Here is a 23,421-nt window from a genome sequence, read left to right on the forward strand (position 1 = left end):
TGAAACAAAACAAAGAAACAACATAAGGTAACGTAATAAATTTTTACCCAGTAGGATATCAATAACTTTTCTAAAAAATTGAAAAGTCAATTTTTTTGTAAAATGTCAGTAGGTTAGAATCCAAATTTGAAACATTTTTTAGTAGATCTTTAGTTGTAATCACATTTACCTAACCAACAAAAATACCACTGTTAATAGCAAAACCAAAAAAAGGAAAATATTTTTCATTGTTAAATCTAGCGAAGAGTAGCCTTAACCGTACCGTTTTGCCCAAAATTTTAAAAATTAACCAAATTTTTCATACTGGATGGTTGTGATTCTTGCGCAATATTTAGTTTGATCTGTTCCATTATATATTTTTTCAGATATTTATTCGCATTATTTCAACAAAAATATTAATTTTTCTAATGTCTTGTAAATGGTATGATTATTTTGTGTTTCTATTCTTAAAGTTTATTTTATCTATTTGTTATTGCTGTTATACTGATGGCTTACTCTATTGCAGGGATTCGCCAAGACCATCCTCCGTCACCGACCTACACAAAGAAGAATCCCCGGGCAAAAAAAGCGAATCATTCTCAGTCAGCGCATTGCTCCGACCAGACAATCCCAAAAAGCTCTCCAAAACCACACCTTGTTACGAGGAAACCATCTCTGTAACCCGCTCGTACCTGTACCCCCCATTCGGCGACCTGATGAAAGACGCACAAGCCTTGAAGAGCAACCTTCAAGAGTACAGTCCTGCGTTTTTACCCCGAGGGTTTATACCTCCTAGTTTCTTTCCACCCAATTTATACCAGCAAAAGGAAGGCGATGAACGGGCATTTCTCCCGACGACTACGTCACTATATTTTAGCGCAATGGCGGCCGCTATGGCGAGTAGTAACCAGGCCGGGAGTCCGTACCCTGTGACGCCATCGGCTGAAGATATTTACCGATTGCGGCATCATCTGATGAATAATCCGGCAGGGGTGCACCCGCACCATCATCATTTGTTGATGAGGCCGGGAATGATGCCTCTAGGTAAGATTATTTCGCATTTTAAAGTTATTAAAATACTTAGCAAATAAAATATTACTGCAAATTAGATATGTTTTTCCATAGCAACTGTTAAAATTGCCTTATATCTATCAAAAAAAGTAGATAAAATAGTACTTTAACCGCAAGGGTAGATTAAATGATCCTTTAACAGCGAGGATAGGTTAAAAACTTTATTTCTTCTCGCACGTTTTTTAATTGTTTCCATTTTTGAAAATTTTTGTATTCCTTTTCATAAGTTATTCGCGATCTAAATGGAAGTAGTTTGGATATGGCGTTTGTCGCCTCAGCCTGAATATCTGTTGGTAATTTAATTATTTCGTTTTGAGCCATTTATGGTTCCAATTCAATCAGCAATCGACACGAAAGAGAATTAAAAAATATTGACTCAAAACTGACAACTAAAGAGACAGCTTTATTTATTTGTCAAATTTCATAGGAACCAACGCCAACCCAGGCACAATATTTTTTCTACTCGTAATAAATTCCTTGAAATAATAATTTCTGAATATTTATTAAAACGTAACTCGCTATGGAAAAAGATATTGTTTTATGCGATAAAATTGCATTATGGTCTCCCGAAATTAATCCACTCGCGATTTCATCGCTCGTGAATTAATCTTTTCGGTCGACGATAAAATACCATTTTATCGTCTTGTATAAAAAATAACTATTAGCTAGGAGCGCTCTGCAAAATAGAGAAAAACTCAAAAGCCTCCCATGCGGCAAATAGCTTATTACACAAAAAGTAATAAAAACACACGAAAAACACATATTACTAGGCAACAATCGCTCTACAACCAAGCCTCGATCTCAAAATAGCTCACCAAACAACATCTTTTCAAAATATAAACATATCTAAATTATTTTCTTTTTCGAAAAAACTGGATATTATCTCAAAATTTAACGGCCATAAAAAGAAGAACTAAATACTAACTTCAACACGAAATACATAATATTCTTCTTCTTCAACAACAACCAAACTGTTGTAATGCCGACATTTGTTCACTGCGACATTTTTAGATTTATTGTGATCCTCTTCTGATCTTTAATAAAACTAATCTGTATTATTTGAGAATTTTATCTGAAAAATAATTTTGGTTTTAGGTGACGTGTATTCTTGTATAAAATGCGAAAAAATGTTCTCCACACCTCACGGCTTGGAAGTACATGCGAGACGATCTCATAACGGCAAGCGACCTTTCGCTTGTGAACTGTGCAATAAGACTTTTGGACATGAAATTAGCTTAAGCCAGCATAGGTAAGTTTTTTATTTGTCGATAAATTTTATTCTAAAGTCGTAATTTCTAGAGCTGTACATAATGTTGAAAAAGTCTTTGAATGCAAGCAGTGCGGAAAGTCCTTCAAGAGATCATCTACTCTATCGACGCATCTTCTAATTCATTCCGACACGAGGCCTTATCCTTGTCAGTACTGCGGCAAAAGGTTTCATCAAAAATCAGATATGAAGAAACACACCTACATCCATACTGGTAAGTAAATTTGTTTCTTAATATACATTTTAAACTATACCCTGCTGGCAAGCGAATCCTTGGGTCGGCGTTTACATGTATAGGAGTGAATCGCTATGGCAATCTAGTAAGTCGGAGAGAGCAAAAATATATGAAGTATTTATTACATAACCACTTAATCTGACGCTAGATTCCATGCGCTTGAGAAAATACTTGCCTTCTGTCTTTATTCAGTACATCTTATTTTGCTAAGTGTGTTGACCGTACTCTTCGTACACACGAAAATCGGCACCCAAGATCAGAAATGCCAGTCCTAGCAACGTTGTTGGCGGGTTAGTTTTTATAAGCTGTTTATATTTTTTAATGCGAGTAAGCAATTTGCACACTCCTATCTTTCTCTACTGAAGTTGCTTCCTTCTATAGACGCTGTTGATGAATCATTTTAACACTATTCTTTATGCATATTCTTTATTTTTAATGATTTGGGGAACAACCAGTAAAGTAAATATACTTTGAAAGAGTTCTTGAAATATTTTACTTTATTATCAACAAAAATTTCGGCGGATAAGTAAGTATCTTTTAAATAGTTAGGAAGAAAAAATATCATTATATGCAAAGTACAATAACTTTGTTCTAACATTTTGATAAAATCATAGTTGTTATTCTGGTTTTTTTTCTCTTATGTTTAATACCAATTAGAACGCTTTGATTTAAACCTTTTTTGTTGCTTTTCTTTTTGATTTCTAAATTTTAATACGAATTAGATTGCTTTGGTTTCAACTTTTTTGCCGCAATTTGTTTTTTCCTTAATTTTAATATGAATTTTGGCTTTGGTTTCAATATTTTCATTTAGTGTTCTCTACATTATTATTATTATTCTTTTAAAATATGTTTCACTATAACGTTTCAAAAATGAAAATGATGAATTTCTGCAAGAATTTTCTTGCGTAAATGATGCTTAGAAAAAATTTAGAATGTAAAACAGAAACGTGTATTTATGTAACTGATTTCAGTTATTCTAAATCGGAAAACAGAAAATAATGCATTTCCGTAAGTAATTTTTATGATTTCGTGTTTGGGGAGGCTTCCATATACTGGGGATTATTTCTTTCTTGTTTTATAAGTGGTTTCAGCTAAAAAAACACCGCTTATTATTTTAAAACTTTATTTCTCGGACTGCTATCAAGTATGTAACAGCGCTTTAAGATGTAGCGGACCGTCCGCGACTCCATCTGAAAGCGCTGTAAAAGTATGTATTACGACATAGTATGAAATAAAAAAGTTGTGTGTGCACTATGTACCCATATTTGAAGTGAAACTTTTTAGTAACAGCTATTAAATTAAAGTTGTAGTTTTAAATGATGAAAAAGTAATAAATTAAAAAATATATTTTTTACGCGTAAAAAATAGTTTTTTACATGTAACAAATAGATTTTTGCGTGTAACAAATAGTTTATTACACGTAAAAAATTATTTTGAGTGTGTAACAAATAGTTTCTTACGTGTACCAAGTAGTTTTATTTACGAATAAAATAAAAAATTGATAAATAATTTGATTCACTAAGCTCTGTGTCACGGCCTTGAATATTAATTCCCAGCACGCGTAAAGAAGTTTCGCATCAAAAACTAAAGGAATAGTTTTGAGAATACAGCTTTTTACAACAAGCCTTGATATCTACTACACACTTTAAACCTTTTTTGTTAATGAAAATCTGCTAGATCCGGTAAAACAAAATTTCGGCTTCTTTAAACTTTCATCGCTCTCAACTTCGCGTCCGTCGGTTTGTAGCCGTATCGTTGTTGTATCGGAAAGTTTCGCCGCAAGCAGCTTTTAACAGGGTCTGAAATTATGGGCCCCGTCTTGTCTAATTAGTAAATAATTCACTGGTAAGCCGCCACGGCAATTAATAAACGGCTTTGAGACAGCCGGCGGCCCGAGGGGAACGATAGGGTTGGATGAGGTCGACGTAAAGTGGAATATTGTTTCTTCTTGGAGGGAGGAGATCCTTCTGGGCGTCTGTAAATTTAATTTGGTTAGTTTTCTATTTTTCATTATTAATTTAAGTGACAAATGTGCTGACTAGTGATGGACATTACGATTCTTTTTAGTGATTCACTTAACGCGATTCAATTTTTCATATTGAATTGGCTCCTACGATTCGTTCATTTCGTTCATTCATCACTACATGCACAATTTACGTTTCATAAAAACCAAAATCGTAATTGTCACTACCGGCGATAATTTGATCGGACAATAATTACTTAAGAAATCTGAAAAAGTAATATTCAGTCCTTTCATTTGTTTTTCAACACTTTATGCCTCTGGGGTAATTGGATTGATTATTTTACCAATAATATTAAATTATTATCAACCCAATTCATATATACTATTTATTCAAGACATTCTTTAATTTGATAATCATAATAAATAGTAAATAATACAGCATGATCGAAAACAAAATGGCGTTCAGTTGGCTTGGAAATGAACATCGATGACATTCCCCATATAATTTTACAGATTAAAATGATAGCGATATTTATTTTATAACAATCGCTGACGCCGTTTTTTTTATCATATTGAGCAGATGCCAACAATATTTATTTGGAGTTGCATAAAAACAGGATTTAGACTTTTAGTCCGACATTTAATGGTTTATAGTCGTTAATATTATTTTAACAAAAATATTAACGTAAACATTAAAAAGGTACCTACCTTACAGATACTCCCGTACTAAGCACAATATAAATAAGTTTTTTTTTCTTGTAAATAACTTTCTTATTGTTTGCATTTTAAGCCCATGATGTTTGTTTAGGGCTTTTGTTCAAGTCTAAATATTGGTGCCTGCTCTATGCCTAATATCACCGCCGGCGCCGCGCGGTAGAAACGAACGATCGCATTGTGATCTGATTCAATTCTCACAACTCTTTTTTACGGCTCATCGTTCAAATGATCTTTTGGATCCGTGCTGGCCAGGATTCAATTGAGTGAAGCGTAATGTAAGCAATGAATCAATTCTCACGACTTTTTGAACGAACGAGCCGTAGAAACGAACGAGTCGCATTGTGATCCGATTCAATCCTTACGACTTTTTACGGCGTGTTCGTTCAAATTCTATGGATCCGTGCTAGCCACGATTCAATTGAACGAACCGTATTGTATAAGCAATAAATCAATTCTCAAGATTCTTTGAACGAACGAGTCGCATTGTGATCCGATTCAATTCTTACGACTCGTATAATCTGTAGTCGTAGTTTACAGTATGTCTGCTGCTTTTCAATAAAAGTTTACTAAGTTTTTCTCTGAGTCCTGGTTTATTTTCAAGCCGAGTCTCTGTATTCTGAATAATATAACACCATGCTGGCCACGATTCAATTGAACGAGCCGTATACTAAGCGGTGAATCGAATCTCACGATTAATTTTTAATACTCTTTCAAATGAGCAACCCGTTGAATCTTTGCTCACTTCTAGTGCTGACATGTCCACGAATCACGCCGTTCATATAAACCTTCACTAATTCTAAAAATGTTTTTTTTATTTTGCACCAAACTCCCCTCTAAATCATTCTTACAACTTCATCAACGAAACAGAGAACGTTATTCGGAAAATATATACATTCTGGCAATTTATACGGCAACATATGCCGTGATACCAGCAGTAAGCCATTTGTCGTCTTAATTTTATTAGCACCCCCATGCGGAGAGACGGAGACACAGAGGCGGCGGCAGCGAGGGCAACGATAAAGTGAGCCCCCAGCCCCCTAAGTGACTAACTGATTATATCGTGTTGCAAATCGATGATGAGCCAGACGCACGCCAAGCTCATTGAAAGAATAGAATCGTCTTTATTGTCTGCTAAATGGAGAAGCCAGTTAAGAGGATTGATGTCGGTCTCGATTGGTATAAATTGATATAATCAAAATAAGATTCTAGCTATCTAGAGTGGTATTTGAAACAAATTGTTTTGATTAACACGATAAAATAATATGATGTATAAGCGAATTAAATAAATAAATAAAATGTATAACTTTATTAACAAGAAAGAAAGGTACTTCACAGGAAGTAACTAAAAAATAGAATAAACTACATAGGTAGTACAGTAAAAAATAGCAACCACGATATCAATATCTATTATAATTATCAAATGTAATACCACAAGATGTTTCGGGATTACCGAATAATACTTTTACCTGACACGAAATGCGTTACCTGGCAACACTACGACTCCGAAGGAGGAGTAGTGTTGCCGGTATCGCATTGTTGCCGGTATCGCATTGTTGCCGGTATCGCATTGAGTAACCGAACGTAACGAAACCTAACCTAACTAAACATCGAGTTGTATTCAAAAGATTATACAACGAAATAAAGTACATATAGTGAATTCGGATCTTTTAGACAATGAACTGAATATTTTGTCAAAAACCTATTGAATTGAATAAAAAAACATGCTATCGAAAGAAGGTGCACCTTGATGATATAGTAGTTTTTAAATTCCTTATTTTGTTAAACTATTCGACAGGTAGTTGCAAATTTTTGTCAGAATAAGAATATTTTTCTAGTTTCTTTTAAGCTACCTTGCACGTATGAACCTTTTTAAAAAAATGAAATTTTGGTTAATATCCAGGGAAAAGACAAGTCGAAATATATTTTAAAAAACTATTTTAAGTCAGGTGAGTCACTTCGTTACTTTTTTATTCAGAATATAAAAATTTGTAAATTACCGCTGTTAAATAAAAGAAAGGCTATGTTATCTTCAAATAAAATATAGAACAAATCCACGGAAAACATATTTTCTTCAAATCGACGACCAAACGAACCGAAACCCTATATTTCTCCCTTGTTTTTATTGCCCGATAAATTTTAATTCTCCTCCACCGTCCGACGATAAATTCCCCCACACCCTTCGCAAGAAAATAAAAAACAAAAGCAGCTCCTGGCACCCGCCACGGCCACCTATCCGAAATCAAAAATACGGCCTTCGGACTATAACGCTTAATAATTGAGCGTTATGGCTTTTTGGGAAAGCTTTCAAAAAGATTGAGCGCGGAGCCATAATGGGTTCTATTAAGAGGCGCTTTCGTATCGCTGGTAGGTGGCTGTGGAAGGTGAAGGAAGGGGGGACGCGAAACAGATGACTGCGGAAGAGCACCGTAGAGCCGTAATGGCGGCAGATTTCGCGCCGTGGTTATGTTTTAATAGAATTTACGGTTATTACGGGAACGGCACGGCGGGAAACGGGGGATATTAAGCATCGGAGGAGAGTTTAAACGGCGCCCTGTTGCCAAATTTCAGGAATTATATTTATAATTGTAATATATCCTACAGGTTTTGTTTAGAATCGTCGATGTGTTAACACACAAATATGTGTTTGTTTGAAAGTGGTTAGGTTAAGTTAGGTTTCTGGTGTTTGGGATCATATTTGATCCCTCACTCGGAGGCCTTGGGTCCATTGCGATACCCCTGTATTGTCGTACCAAACCTTCCTCTCATTCTTTCTTTGAGTTAAAGCACTTTCAGCTCTTTGCAAAGGTCCCGATGTCGCTGATGTTGGCTTCTGCTGCTTCCTCTAGTCCCTCCAAAAAACCTTGCTCTAAAGTTTTAAAGCGTCGGTATTCCAGTTGCGGACAGTGGCACAGCAGGTGCTCTATGGTTTTCTTCCTCTCCGCATTCTCAGCAGTAGTCGTAGTTGGAAATCTTCCATCTGACGAGCTTTACCCCCGTGGTGCAGTTTCCAGTGATAACACCTTATAATATATTGACACCTTATATTAATTATGCGTACTATGTTGTCACGTCTCTTGCTACTTGGCCTTGATGGTAGTTCCTTTAGCTTCCTTCAGTGTGTTGATCGTCACAAGTGGTCGGTTATCTGCCACGGCCTCTCTCCTGGCCCCCTCTTTGGCGGCGAGTCTATATGCTTCTTGATTGCCCACCACATTGCTCTGGCATGGCACCCTGCACAGATTTGACACAGCCAGACACACAGACATCACACACTTGACACAGCCAGGACAGTGCTTCTCGGCAGTCCATCACATTTTCGTTCTCACTGATTGCATGGTAATGTTTCTTAAAGCGCCTAAGCTGTCTGAGTATATCACGATATCTGGCACAATCACACACGATCGTTAACACTTTTCCTGACGCGTCTCGTGTGTCACGGCCTTCAATTTTTACTATCATCGCACGTAAAGAAGTTTAACTTCAAAAACCAACTACTTAAAACGTTAATAAAATATCTTAATAAGAAAATATATCTAAATTCCAATATAGTTTCATAACTAACTTTGATATGATAAACACTTTGTTGTAATTTTTAAAACCTACTAGTTTTTAATAACAACCAGAAACAAAGCATTCCCAAATAGCTTCTCGAATAACTCAAGAACGACTGGATCGGTTTTAATGATCTCTGATTTGTTACATTTTTCTCCCCACCAGAATCATCTCCTATCTTCCGCAATTGACTTATTACATTACGCATAGTTGTAGCTTATTTATAATAATTGATGTCCATTGCACAGCAGTGACATGGTAGACGTTATGGAATAGGAATTTAAGGGAAGATAGTGGGAAAAAATGGGCTCCGTTCGGTTTAGCCTTAGCAATAAAAAGGAGAAGTTAACTTAAAATACTGTTTCTATTTATCTTTGAAATCAAGATATGATATGTTTTTTACGAAAGCGTAGAGCTGTCATACCAAGGTTGTAATAAGAATATTTTTAGCAAAATTCACACTTTTTCTGTAAATTTAGACTTTTTCTGTAAATTCTAAACTTAACTTTTTCTGGAAATTTACATAATTTTTTTTTGTATTAATTTTCTGGAAATTTACACTTTTTCTTTAAATTTACAATTTTTCTGTAAATTGCATGCGAAATATATTACCCAGGAAGCGACGTGCGACGTCTCGGCATCGATCTGTTTGTTACTCAGAAGTTAAAAGCTCTGTCGGTTAATTTGCCATTGTGCCGATGAAGTACAGGTGATATTCATCAGATATTATAGACGAATACATTAGAACTTCCTTTCAAATCGGATTAAGTCACAAAGAAATTTTAACATGTCTGCGAGAAGACGGTTATGTTCTCAGTTTACGTCATTCGCGATGGCATTTAGGACGACTTATTTTATTTCGAAGAAAGATTTACACTTACACGATTATTACACGATTATTAAATTTTACACTCACTTAAAGATCAAATGAAAAATTCCTCTCTGGCAATTTTATAAAAACAACCAACGACCCGTCAATAATTGCTTATCATTTTATGACTTTTGTGAATAAACTGACGTAGGATGGAGTTCGATGGGAATTACTGGTAGAATACCACACCACTATTACTACTAACGCAGAAATTGACAGAAAAAGTGTAAATTTACAGAAAAACTATAAATTTACAGAAAAAGTGTGAATTTTCAGAAAAAGTGTAAATTTACAGAAAACGTGTTAATTTTGCTTAAAATATTTTTTTAATGTTGCGATGGCAACTTTACGCTTCAGTTGTAGATATTTAAAGAAAGTACGTATGTAAGTTATTTTAAACATTTAACGAAAGTTTTGAACACTAGGCAACGTCGCACACTTAAGATTCACTTTGCTAGATGATCTTTCTCTCGGCGCAGTTTAAAGTTTTATACTGTTTGAGATAGAGGGCGCCCCGGCGGGATGCGACGCGACGATTAAAAAGGGCTTTCGCTCCTGTCTCCCGGTAATTCCATAATTTTATGGTTTTAGGGATTTTCCAGATAAGCTTTTGATGATAATTGCCTCCGGTTTATCGTCCTCGAGGTGCGGATTAATAACTTTAAGAGGATATGGTGATTTCCAGAGATTGCTATATAGGGTAAACTTACGGAGGCAATATGATGAATTGAATAAATAGACAGTTAACATTTTTCGTATTAAATTATACAGGATTTTTAATGCAACTCGTCTATTAAAAGTTTTTTAGGAATGAATCAGAGATATAGTGGTAGGGAGAATGAGTATAAAGGTCCATAAAAATTCGTATAAATGTATGTCCTAAAATGCTTAGTTTCGGATATACGGTTTGTAGAAATTTCATTTTTATTTGGATTTTTTTAAACAATTTATGAAGTAACATCAATATTTGGATGAAACTTGGTACCTGGGACTTTTTTGATGAGAAATTTGATTTTGACTCCTACTCGTAGAGGACGCTACCTACATTTACTGGTTTGAAGAGTAATAACTTTTCGTCCGTACCTGTATAGAAGTACTGAGTGAAAAAATATACATTTCCGTGATTTTTACTTAAAAAATGTCGCTACGAGTAATGGTTCTTGAGATATTTGGAATCTAAATTATCAATACCTGTCATCATTGCCTTGAATTAAACCTGTTGATTAAATAGTTATTAGACTGAAATCATAAATTTGAAATGTTTTTGTGCCAAAAGTTCAACAGAAACTGTTTGATCATCATTTTTTCGAAAAAAAAATTATGATTAATTTAAAAAAATAAAAAGTTCCCAAATATATCATTTCAGTCAAATAACTATCTTCTCAGCTTGTTTATTTTTTGTCAAGGTACTGATTATTTTCATTCTAAATATCTTGAGAACGGTTGCTCGTAGGGATTTCTAACAAGAGACATTAAGTAAAAATTACGGAAATGTATTATATTATTTAACGGAAATGTTTTATACTAGTAGGGACAAATAGTTTTTACTCTTCAAAACAGTTAAAAATATGTAGGTGACGCCCTCTACAAGTAGGAGTCATATTGACATCAAAATCAAATTTCTCATGTCAAAAAACTCCCAAACACCAACTTTCATCCAAATATTCACGTTACTTCATAAATTATTTGGAAAAAATTGAAATAAATATGAAACTTTTACACCCTGTATCTCCGAAACTAAACATTTTAGGAGATACATTTACGATAAACTTTTTTACTTATTTTTATCTGCGGAATACGCTGCCGAAGTTTCCGGAATACACTTCGGACAACCCTGTACATAAATCGCAAGTTGCTTTATTATTTTTATTAAGACTGGTAAATACTAGTATTTAAGATTATTTAAATCATAATCTAAAATCACAGTTTTAACTTTAATATAATACTGAAATGGGAAGTACTAAAATGAATAGGGAACATTATTTATTCTAATTCAGTCCATATGGAGACTAGAGCACGGTCTCAAGAGAGACTGTTGGTACCAACAAATCCATGTTATTTTCAGTAAAATCATCTGCTCCTTCGCATAGCTCGTTGTGTGAAATGTAAACTACGCGCTATTATTTTTCAACCAATAAGGAATCGGGGACCAAATTTTCGATATGTAACAACATAAAAATACCCAATCTATTCATGGATTTTAATATACAGAAGAATTGTGTTAGTTTTCGGCATATTTTAATCTAGAAACATATTTTACATCGAATTAATTTAATTTTCTCAAATTTCTTTTTGGGTTATACCATTCTTCGGACAAAAGATATACAGGGTTGCCATCATACGCCCCGGAGTCTTCAAGGAGAACGACAGTTAGTATTGAAATGAAATTTTGTGAGCATTTTTTAAAAACATAGAGAGACTTAAAAACTGAGTTAAAATTAATTTTAGTTCTACAGAAGTTCTACAGAATTAAAATAAAATAAATTAAAATTAACTCATACCTCACCAGTCAGTACTGGTGTTAAAATCTAAATATATAATTTTAAGGTTTTGATAAAGATCTAATAAAGATCTAAACGTTAACTATGATAATGTGTTTGACTTAAAAAAACATTTTATTAAGGACCGTGAACCCAAGAGACAATCTTCAAAAAAATTATTTTCTCAAATTTTTACATTATTTATTGCCCGAATAAAAAATTACGTAATATATGCCGAAACCCCCTCTTTTCCCTAAGTGAGTTTTAGTGGTACTCGGCTTGACCACACTCCCCTTTGATTTCTTCACGTAAGTAATGGACGTCACCAAAGGCTTTTCTAAAAGACAAGCTATACGAATTTTTAATCTTTTATTTATTTAAATTATTATTATCGGCTAATTTAAATTCAAACTAATTGGATTTTTATGTCCCCGGTCCCCGGATTGTCTTTACAAGAGGAAAAACTTTTTTATTATTGGCATTTTGAGAAAAATGCATTTTTATAAAAAATTTTGCTTGTTCTAAAATGTTTAATCCCGTTTATACTTTTCCAAATATCCATACCGTTTTAGAGAAAATTAGAAAAAAACATCAAAATATGTTTGAATTTCCTAAAAATAAAAAGGCGTTTCTATGGTAATATAATTTTGATTTCATTCTTTGATAGATGGTTATTTGACGGGTTATTATAGACGGGTTTTGATTAACGTCATATTTCTTGCTGTTTTTAAAGTATCACATTTTCCGATAACTACTACCACCCTTTCCGTAGCATTGAACTAAGTAAATTTTGTGATTCTTTAATATTTTAAAACAGCAAAAAATATGACGTTAATTAAAATTCTATCAACAATAATCTATCAAAGAATGAAAACGAAATTATATTACCATAGAAACGTGTTTTGATTTTTAGGACTTTCTTTTTTTAGGAAAAAATTCAACTATATTTTCATGTTTTTTCTAATTTTCACTAAAATGGTATGAAAATTTGGAAAACTATAAAAGGGATTAACCATTTTAGAACAAGCAAAACTTTTTATGAAGAATAAATTTTTCTCAAAATGTCAATAATAAAAAAGTTTGTGTCTTCTTGTAAAGACAATCCGGGGACATACCTTCTATTTATTTATTATTTCTTTATATTATATTTTCCCTTATACTAATATTGTTTTGATTATTTTTGAGGCGCGATTTATTAAAACCACCCTCAATGCCACCCTTATTAATTGAGTCAGACACTTGAGCAACCTGTTCAATATAAACAAGGAACGTGTCCGCCAAGTGGTATAAAAGCTTTTCCATGGTGGCAAATGTTCAGCTGCGTCACGTCGTCAGCTGTTGCGGACTGGATTAAAATAATATTGCAAGCATATTAAAAAGTTTACTTTGTGCTCTATAGAAGCTACCGGGATATTTTGATTCTTGGTTCATATTCATCATTTAAAATAAATATAGGGATGATGTACTTTACAAGTGCCTGAGCAAAAATGAGAGTTTTTTTTAAATTAATTTTTTCGAAGTATTTCAATTTCTATAATATTTTAACCATCTGATAAATAAACTGTAGTAATTCTTGTGTCCTCGGTAGTCACACTTGACTGAACCCAACTCTGTCACAAGAGAATACCTTGCTCTAGTGTATAAGCTCAGTAGTTTTCGAATTTAGATTTACCCTCGGATTAACCCATACTTGATTGCTTTGTATAATATAGTCGAAAAAAAGAAAACTTCCTATATCTGTGAAAAATATCAATATCGTGTTATGTCTTTTATTATTTTAGAAAAGTTTTGTATAAATTGGAATTTTTTGTCAGAATAAATATCTCAAACTTGAAATAAACATTACTTTTAAGTTATAACGAGGCTTATTAACTTTTATGCATTTGAATTTGCATCTATACTCGTTTGCCATATACTTCAAAATCAGTAAATCATAAATAAATAAGCCATACACTTACAGAGCTGACATACTCTTTAAGCCAGCCATACTCTTACTACTTACAGTAAGTCATATTCAAAGACAACTGGGAAGAAGAACGGATAACAGATAGACCACAAAAATTATATCATGGTACCCACGAGGAATTAAGAGACCTAGAAGAAGACCGAACCCGAGATGGGACCATAACATTAGAAAATTAGCAGAGATAACTTGGGCTCGCATAGATAACAATAGACAACAATGGGCCCAACTACAAAGAGAGTATGTGAGGGAGGCTACACCATAATTGGAAATGATTGAATAAGCTGTAAATGATGATGAAATGTTAATTAAATAGAGTATATTAAACAGATACAGTAAAATAATGCCGAGTTCAAAGGTCGCAGATTCAATTCCTGCAATCTGGATTTTATATATAAAATAGGGTACCTATATCTATTGACTTACCAAAGTAATAGTAAATGGCTGAAGCATAGTGTAAATGGCTGAACCATATTAATTTTTTAGTAAACGATGACTCTAATATTATAATATACATATATAAGTATAATATACCGGGTGGGTCTCAAAAGTGGCTCACCCTTATAACTTTTTTATTTTTTCAGATGAAAAAACGAGATTTGGTATGTCAGTATGTGACATAAATTAGGATTGATTGACAGATTCATTTGTTTTCTGTCACTTCCTGTTTCGCCGGAAATGACTACAACTTTTGATTTTTAAATGGCACCCCCGATATTTTTTTACTTCATTCGATAGAAAATGACATTCTGAATAGAATGACATATCATATGTCAACTTTTGATATTTTTGTTTAAAACAAAATTGAATTTTAAATTTCAATCTAGAGTGCCATGGCTGTGTTAAAAACACTAATTTTTAATCAAGGAGCCTTGGAAAAATAGATTTGATCGTCTAATGTTATTCGTGTCTTGTCCTATCTGGTTAAAAGATGCTCAAATCGTATTTTTAATCAAATCTCAATTTTTTCAAATGGAACGAGGGTGGCTCATTAGCATATTTGGAAAAAAGCATTTTTTAAGAATAATTTGATACCACACACTTGGTATTTCGAGTCAAATTATCGTTATGAATCGCACGTTATAATTTCAAACAAACCATATGCGAAAATGTCAAAGTTGACATATGATATGTCATTCTATTCAGAGTATCATTTTCTATCGAATAAAGCAACAAAAAACCGAGGGTACCATTTAAAAATCAAAAGTTGTAGTAATTTCCGACGAAACAGGAAGTGACAGAAAACAACTGAATACGTCAATCAATCCTAATTTATGTCATATATTAACATACCAAATCTCAATTTTTTATCTGAAAAAATAAAAAAGTTATAGGGGTGAGACACTTTTGAGACGCACCCGGTATATAACTCTATATGCTGTAACATTCTGCTTGGCAGTAAGCTACACATAGCTATTTTGCAATACTGCTATTAAACTCGACTAACATAAACGATCAAGAAAATATGACTTTAAATAAACAATTAAATCCATTCTTCTACTTTCCTGCGTACTTCCACATTCCACACGGCACCTTTTCCTGCTTAATTGAAATTCTAGCAGTGTTACGATGAGAGATTTGCCTTCGAAATCAAGATGGCAACGGCATTACGTTAATTGCCGTTAAAAGAGCGCCATCTCCTCGAAACGAAGGACAGAAAAAAAGCGATCCGAAATCGAGACAAAGGAAGAGCGGCAGGGGGAGTGCCTCTACGTGCCGGCGACGGAACTAATTAGCGCGATATAAAAATCCGTCGAGACTGAGAAACAAATGAAAGTGCCCTGGCTAATTGGTTTACGGAGGAAAAGGGGTGGATGGAGGAGTGAAATGGATAGGAATTCAGAGTGACAATGTTTGTATTGGGTGTTTTTTTTGTCGCAGTGTCTGACATTTTAGATTTTTCAGGTGGCCATCGGCTTGTTCCACTGCGACCTATTGAGATCTATTGTCCAGCAACTTGGAGATTGAACCCTGTGGCTGGTACCGCTTCGCAACCTCTAACTCTCCTGCCAAACATTTCCCAAACGTCACACATGATGAGCATATTTTTATAATAGTATATAGTTCACAATACTCACCAAAACGTTGCAAATTTCATTCAAAAAATTGCAAATTTTTGGTAGCAAGTTCATTTCGTCCTTAAAAATTAACCAAGGCATGTATTGACATTATCAAAAAAATAAAATGATCAGAAGACATAGTTCTGACAGAAAAATGATATTTTAGGCTCTTATATACACATTGCTCAGGGTATTTTAAATTTAGGGTAAAAAAGCACCATTCGATAAACCTTGTATAATAAAGCCCAATACTAAAGTTATAAAAAACTGTGTAAAAAATTATGAAAATTGGGCTATAAATAAAAAAAAAATATCACACTTTAAATTTCACGAAAAATTTTTCCGATTCGTTTTTTTGCACCTGAGTGTAGATGGATAAAAAGAGAGAATTTAGGTACAAAACAGATACAGATAAATATTTTCAACTTGGTGATAAACTTACTTTACTTTTTCGTATCCGGATTATAATTTGTTAGCCTAGTAATGGGCTACGTTCAATGCTTCCTGTTTAGCCAGCTATAGGTCATCGAGGGTACATCTGTGGGGCAGGCAGGACATTGAAGGAGATGTTCCATGTCCTTAAAGACACCGCAGTTGCATTTGTTGTAATTTCTGTCCAGCAAACCCCATTTGATCAGATTGGATTTTACTGGGGTCACCCCAGTTCTGATACGGTTGAGCATTCTCCTGGTTTTCCAGTCGCTATAAACACCATTTGGTGGGTTCTCTCTAAGTGGATAGTGGTAGGCAGGTTCATACAAGGGGTGGTCTCGATCGAAGGTTACAGCGTCTGGATTTAAGTCTATTTGCGCTGCACTCTTGGCCAAAAATTGAGTGACAAAAATCAAAGGTTTGCTTTCAGTTTGTTTCTCAGTATGTTCATGAACTTTTTTGTGTAAATCGAGGCTTGTAAAACCAGGGGTCTTGTAAAAGTTTTCGAAGGGGGTGGGTTTCATACAACCTGTCAGTATTCTGCATGTTTCGTGTAGGCTAGTATTTACCTTTTTTGCATGGGCAGATCTACACCACACTGGGCAGGCATATTAAGCAGTTGAAAAACATAGAGCTTGAGCAGAAATTCTGACCACGATAGGTTTGGCTCTCCATTTGCTATTGGTCGGCTTCCTTATTAGGGAATTTCATGCTTTTACTTTTTTGCGTGTTTTTTTCGCAGTGATATTTGTAAGTTAATGTTCTGTCCAGCACGACGCCAAGATAGGTAGGCATATCTGTGTGTTCTAGTGGTGTCCCGTCCCAGATGACATTAAGTCTGCGGCTCGCCTGTCGAATTCAGGTGAAATGCACTCAGTTTAGTTTTGATGGGGTTGGGATTTTTAGAATTCTTTTTGTAATATTTTTTGTAATATTTTTGTAATAAGTTAAAATGTCAACTTACTTTTTAGGGTGGTTTCTAGTTTCTCCTCGATATCTTCGAACCCTTTGCCTTTAACTGTTATTGCTAGGTTATCTGCATATGCAAACGTTCTAGTGTTTTCTGGAATTGTGTATTCATTTGTGTATATATTGAAAAGAATTGGCGCTAACACGCTTCCTTGCACTAGCCCATTCTTCTGGTTTTGCCATCGACTCTTTTTGCCCTCGAGCGTCACGAAAAACTCTTTCTCTGTTCTGTCTGTTTTGGAGCAAAGATTTAAGTATCTTGACTAGGTGATAATCTTTCAAGGTTTCGTTGGCTTTATGCAGTAATATCTTGCGGTTTACCGTGTCATTGGTGGAACTTAGGTCGACTGGGGTCAGCCCTGTGATGTGTTTATTCTCTAACCCCTCCTCGATATATTCTGTCAATGCGAAGATTGACTGGTGCAGGACTTTCCAGGTCTGAAACCTGCTTGGTGTGGAATCAGCTTTGAATCGACGGTCTTCTCTATTCTGTAGAGGATTAGTCTTGTATAGAGCTTAAACAGATGGCAAAGGAGGGATATGGGTCGGTAATTTTTCGGAGACTCTGGATATTTTCCGGCTTTAAGGAGAGCTACTACTTTAGACTTCCGCCACAATAAACCAACCACCGGAAACAAATGCAATCGGTGATAAAAGTAAAGCACTTATATGCGACCAATGGCCAAAAAGTGCAAGAGTCTTTGTAGTACCAAAAAAATACTTTTAGAGAAATGATTCGAAACAAAAAAAATAAAAGAGATTTCTCTTGTCTCCGACGACACACTTTGCAAAATCCACCCCTGCAACATTCCCCCGTTTTTCCCTCTCCCACGCTCCCGTTTTTTTTCTCATCTCCGAGTGGCAATTTTAAAAATGGAGTTTTTCCTAATTACAAAAAGTCTAATTATAAGAAACACTAAGGACGTTAATTGATTTGGTAACAAGAAAAGAATGCCGGCCGGCTGGCAATTATTATTTGAAACGCTCGGCCTTATTTATTATTTTGATGGGGTGTACGTGAGACGCTGGTTGGAGAAATGAGAGGAGGAGAAAAAAAATGCGCGCCGCGCCGGCTCTCGTGTCAGTCCGACAAACGTCCGTTTGGCGTGGAATAATTCGCCATTTTCTCCCTTTTGTTGCGAATAATTAAATTGAAATTAAACTGGAGGTTAGAAAGCCAGACTTAACGATTTAAAAATGCTGCTAAATTGTTTTTTAAATGTTTTTTTTTCTCTACAAATAACGTAAAAGTTTCATTTTAACGCTAATTTTGTGTATTTAAAATATCATTTTATGGTAATGTTGTTAAAAGTAATATTTTTTATTACTTGTGTTAAAATTAATTAAGATATGTATTTTTAGCACTACTGTTATTAGTAGTTTTACTTTTAAGGCTGAGTTAAGAATATTAAAACATAAGAAGCTTTAACAGTATAATATAATTCATGGTGATTTCCAAACCAACTGGACGCTGTTTTTTCGATCATACTGTTATGTATGTAAATGCCTCGCTGATTGTGAAATAAACTCGGAAATAAACTAATCGTTTTAAACTTAACAAAACTATTTTATTCTCAAACAGTTACATTCGACGTTTCTACCACGAATTCTAAAATTTTGTCTTAAAAATCACTTAAAACTAAAAATTTGGGCACGATTGTGCACTTAACACATACCATATAAACCTTTGATCTTTACATGCATCCTTCATGCGTCAGGACATTGAAGAAGATAATCTCAATAATATTTAAGTTTGAGATATCATTTTCGAAATAAACCTAGGACTAGAAAAGAGTCTTTCTGTATTTTCTTATCGTGTCGTAAATTTTGGTTTATCATTGTCTAATACAGAACCACAAAATTTCCAGGCTGTTTCAGTGATATGATTTATTCTCTCTTTTTTTCTTGAGCTTGGCAAAATCTGCACATGGCTGCGTCCGTCAATCCCATCAGCTTTAGATGCCTATAAAGCTTACAATGCCCTGTTAGTAGACCCACTACTGCTATAACAGTCTTCCAGTTCTTGCTTATCTGGTCTGCCGTAAAAGTGTAAAGAAAAAAATTCTAAAGATTTTTTGGGTACTCACTGTTTTGTGACTCTTGTAACTGCTTATGAAGCGCCACAGAAGGGTTCTGGACCTAAGAATGGCATTGATCAGCTTTGTTTGTCCTTTTCATTTATCTTTTCACCGCCCGTTTGGTAACGTAACATTCTTACGTTTACTAAATAATGTATTTAGAGAACATATTTACGTTAGAGACTTGACTAAAATTTTTACGATAGTGACTTAGTTATATATAGTAGACATAATAGTCTAAGAGCTAGCAACGTTTTTGGAGAAAGTATTTTAAGACGTCCTGGCTCTTTGATATATCTTTTATTATGCTCTCTGGAACAGCGTGCAGGCCGTCTGGCTGCCGATACACGTTGCGTTCACTACTGCGCATCCAAAGAAGATCCTATATTTTTTACTTAGCGCTTTAAATTCTAGTATTGAATAAAAACCGAGTAAGTCTCCATTAGCTCGGCGCGTAGAGCTTTCGCCTATGAAGCGAAGGTCAGTGGTTCGATACCGGCTGGGGGTGCAACTTTTTTTTATTTTTTTTTCGTTTATATTCTGAGAGTAAAGTATTACATATTTGTTTTTTTATCACCAGAACGGATGGCGTTTATGGGTTTATGATCCGTATAGTGTATATAAGTAGAACTTGATACTTTCATTTGTTTTGAAGGATTATTGTGGTAATTAATTATTAGATAGGTTTAGGATGGTCTGGCTGCCGCGCCGGTAGGTTGCGTTCACTACTGCGCATCACATGGGTACAGGGTCTCATTTTCGTGCGTTTTTTGGGATTTCTCGTTTATGAGTGGAGATACAATGATGCGTTTTTTTTCACATTACTTTGCTAGTTTTTTATGTAATTAAATATTCTACCCATAGATTTGCACATTTTCTACACATTAACATTAATCAACCTTGCTTAAAAAGTATTATTATTTTATTTTATTTAATTTAACCAGATAATTTTGTTTTCCATCGTTATCTTAACAAACTGAACTGAAAATAAACTTGTGTAGCTTTTAGATAACAATGTGTTAAAAAAAGTATTATTAAAATGATTATTAAAATAATAAACAACAGCTGAAAAAAATATTTTGAAGAAACACAGGCAGAAATTACGTTAATAAAGCATTAAAATGTTAATTTTTATATATTATGTTTAAATCTTTAAAATGAAATTATAAAAGAATTAAATATTTTTATGAATGAGGCAAGAAAAAATTACGGCCAACATTTGTAGTTTTATTTTTAGACATTATGTATGAATCATTACAATCTAATTATTATAATTGAATTAAATATTTTTATTTAATATTAGTGTCAGCAAATATTTATTACTTTACTGTCAGAATAAAAACGAAAAAAAAATAAAAAAGTTGTACCCCCCCAGCCAGTATCGAACCACTGACCTTCGCTTCATAGGCGAAAACTCTACGCGCCGAGCTAATGGAGACTTGCTCGGTTTTTATTCAATACTAGAATTTAAACCGCTAAGTAAAAAATAGAGGATCTTCTTTGGATGCGCAGTAGTGAACGCAACGTGTATCAGCAGCCAGACGGCGTGCACGCTGTTTCAGAGAGCATAATAAAAGATATATCAAAGAGCCAAACGTCTTAAAATACTTGTTTTCCCGACGTTGCTAGCTCTCGTACTGTAAGCTTGATTCCGAATCTTGCAATTAGTGGAATAAATTAGTGGTTTCAATTAGCGTAGAAGTTTGTTCCTTTAATTTCAATTTAAGCATTCAGAACGTCAAAATTAGTGGTAGATATTTTCAATTAGTAGAAAAAGTTATCAAACTTTTGACTTTTCCACTAATTATACTTCAAAATTTGCGAGAAATGTCATTTTGGCCTTTGATTACCTTCCTTCAAGAGAAATTTTGGTTAAAAATCAAAAGTTGACTGTTTTATAAGGTAAATATTAGACTTTCTCTATGGATACAAGTGACTAGCACAAGCTGTTGCTAGGATATTCTATTAATTTTAATTGTGTTTTTAAACATTGCGTTCGTAAACTAAAAAGTAAAAAGTGTAATTGAAACCACTAATTTGTTCCACTAATTGCGAGGTTCTGAATGAAGCTTGACTACACTACTACACTAACAATAAAATTGCTTTTAAAGCTTCTTAACTTTTTTCCACTAATTGAAAATTACCATCACTAATTTTGACGTTCTGAATGCTTACATGAAATTAGAGGAACATTCTACGCTAATTGAAACCAATTTATTCCTATAATTTCCAGGTTCTGAATGAAGCTTAAGTTTGTGTTTATATAAACCTTTCATGCGTCGTTCGTCGTTCCGTCACTCCAATCATATTTAGGTATGAGGTATGAGTTGTCATTTTTTAAATAAACCTATGACTAGAAAGGACAGTATTCCTGACTTTTCTTATCAAATATGGTCGTAAATAATTGTTTATTTCTTTATTGCATTTTAAATATACATTCTCTTTATTAAACACAAAATTATTTTACTCTTATTATTATTCGACCACATATGCGACAGTTGCTTGCTTTTCGCAACCACCCCAAATCGCGTTAGTAACAAAATCTTAATCCGAATAACAGGTCCTGATTCGAGTGACATCTGATGTAACCGTACTCGTCTCCCCGCACGATATTGTTACACATGTGCGCCAGTGTGTGGCTACGTGTGAGTGTGTGACGTGTGGGTCTTTAGAGACCGGGCCAATTAAGGGCGCGCTAAGGGAGAGTGGATTCGTGGAGGACGGAACGTGAGAAATAGAAAGTGGACTCGATTGTTGTTGCTTTTGTAATGTTTTAAAGGGTACAGTTTATTTATATCACTGTGAATAGGATGTTCATAGTAACTTGTACTTATTGTTAATGAAAACATATTGAGATATGAAACATAATATTTTCTTCTTGTTTTAATAGACAACGATAACATAACTTCTTCTTTTAATAGACAAAAGTGTAAATTTCAGTATACATAAAATGAAAATTCTATAGAAGACTCCTTCCTTATCACAAGAATTATATTATGAATATTAAAAATGATAGCGTGATTCAGTATTGAGCCTTCTGAGTATTTTGGACTTCCACTATCTTTATTTATTTATATTTACACAACGTATTGGTCACATGTAACACTGTAGATTTATGGTTTTCCAATTTTAGTTCCTCCACTGAATCTCCACTAACTGGACCAGAACCGTTCTGTTTTCCAGGTGGAAACCAACTTGAAGCGGAACTCAATAACCTGGAAGACTCCATCCGTAACCCGGAATGGGAATTCTTCAACGGTCTAAGACACGCGAAGAAATTTCTCAGAACTTACGATTGAGAAAAATCAAAGATTTTCCTTGATTTAATTAAGAACAAACTTCGGATTTTTACGGGGTTATTAACAGGACATTGTGTCCACAATGAATACTTCCTAGTAGATTGAAGCAAAGACGGCAAATGCAGATTCTGTAGGGCAAATGGGGAAACATCAGAAACCTAATCACAGAGTGCGCCGAGATGACAACTATTTGTGTCATAAACTTTAGTACGACTACTAATATCGGAGAAGGAGAACTAACGTCTATAAAACCGTCTCAGATACTGGCTTTTACCAAGACTGTGAGACTGTATGATGAGGTATAACTTAATAAAGGGAGACATAATAGATCTACAATCACTTTAGATTTATGGTTATTCACTGTTTGTTCTTTATTTTCTTTAAACCTCTGCTGAATGTCATTCAGTAGTTTCACTAGCGATAATTAGTTTAAGACCGTAGGAATCAATAATCGACTAGCGTTTTCTAATATACACCTAGCTTTT

General features: G+C 34.2%; 1 protein-coding gene across 1 annotated transcript in view; it reads left to right on the plus strand.

The window, feature by feature from the left end:
- The window catches only part of LOC115876877 (zinc finger protein Gfi-1-like), a 131,635-nt gene that overhangs the window by 88,474 nt on the left and 19,740 nt on the right, over positions 1-23,421 (plus strand). The window contains exons 4-6 of the mRNA XM_030892899.1: positions 506-1,023; positions 2,146-2,299; positions 2,350-2,531. Coding sequence (XP_030748759.1) covers positions 506-1,023; positions 2,146-2,299; positions 2,350-2,531 — 854 coding nt within the window. The remainder of the gene's footprint in view (positions 1-505; positions 1,024-2,145; positions 2,300-2,349; positions 2,532-23,421) is intronic.

The sequence above is a fragment of the Sitophilus oryzae genome, unplaced genomic scaffold (genome assembly GCF_002938485.1).
Source record: "Sitophilus oryzae breed Bouriz unplaced genomic scaffold, Soryzae_2.0 scaffold_1059_pilon_pilon, whole genome shotgun sequence".
Lineage (NCBI taxonomy): Eukaryota > Metazoa > Arthropoda > Insecta > Coleoptera > Curculionidae > Sitophilus > Sitophilus oryzae.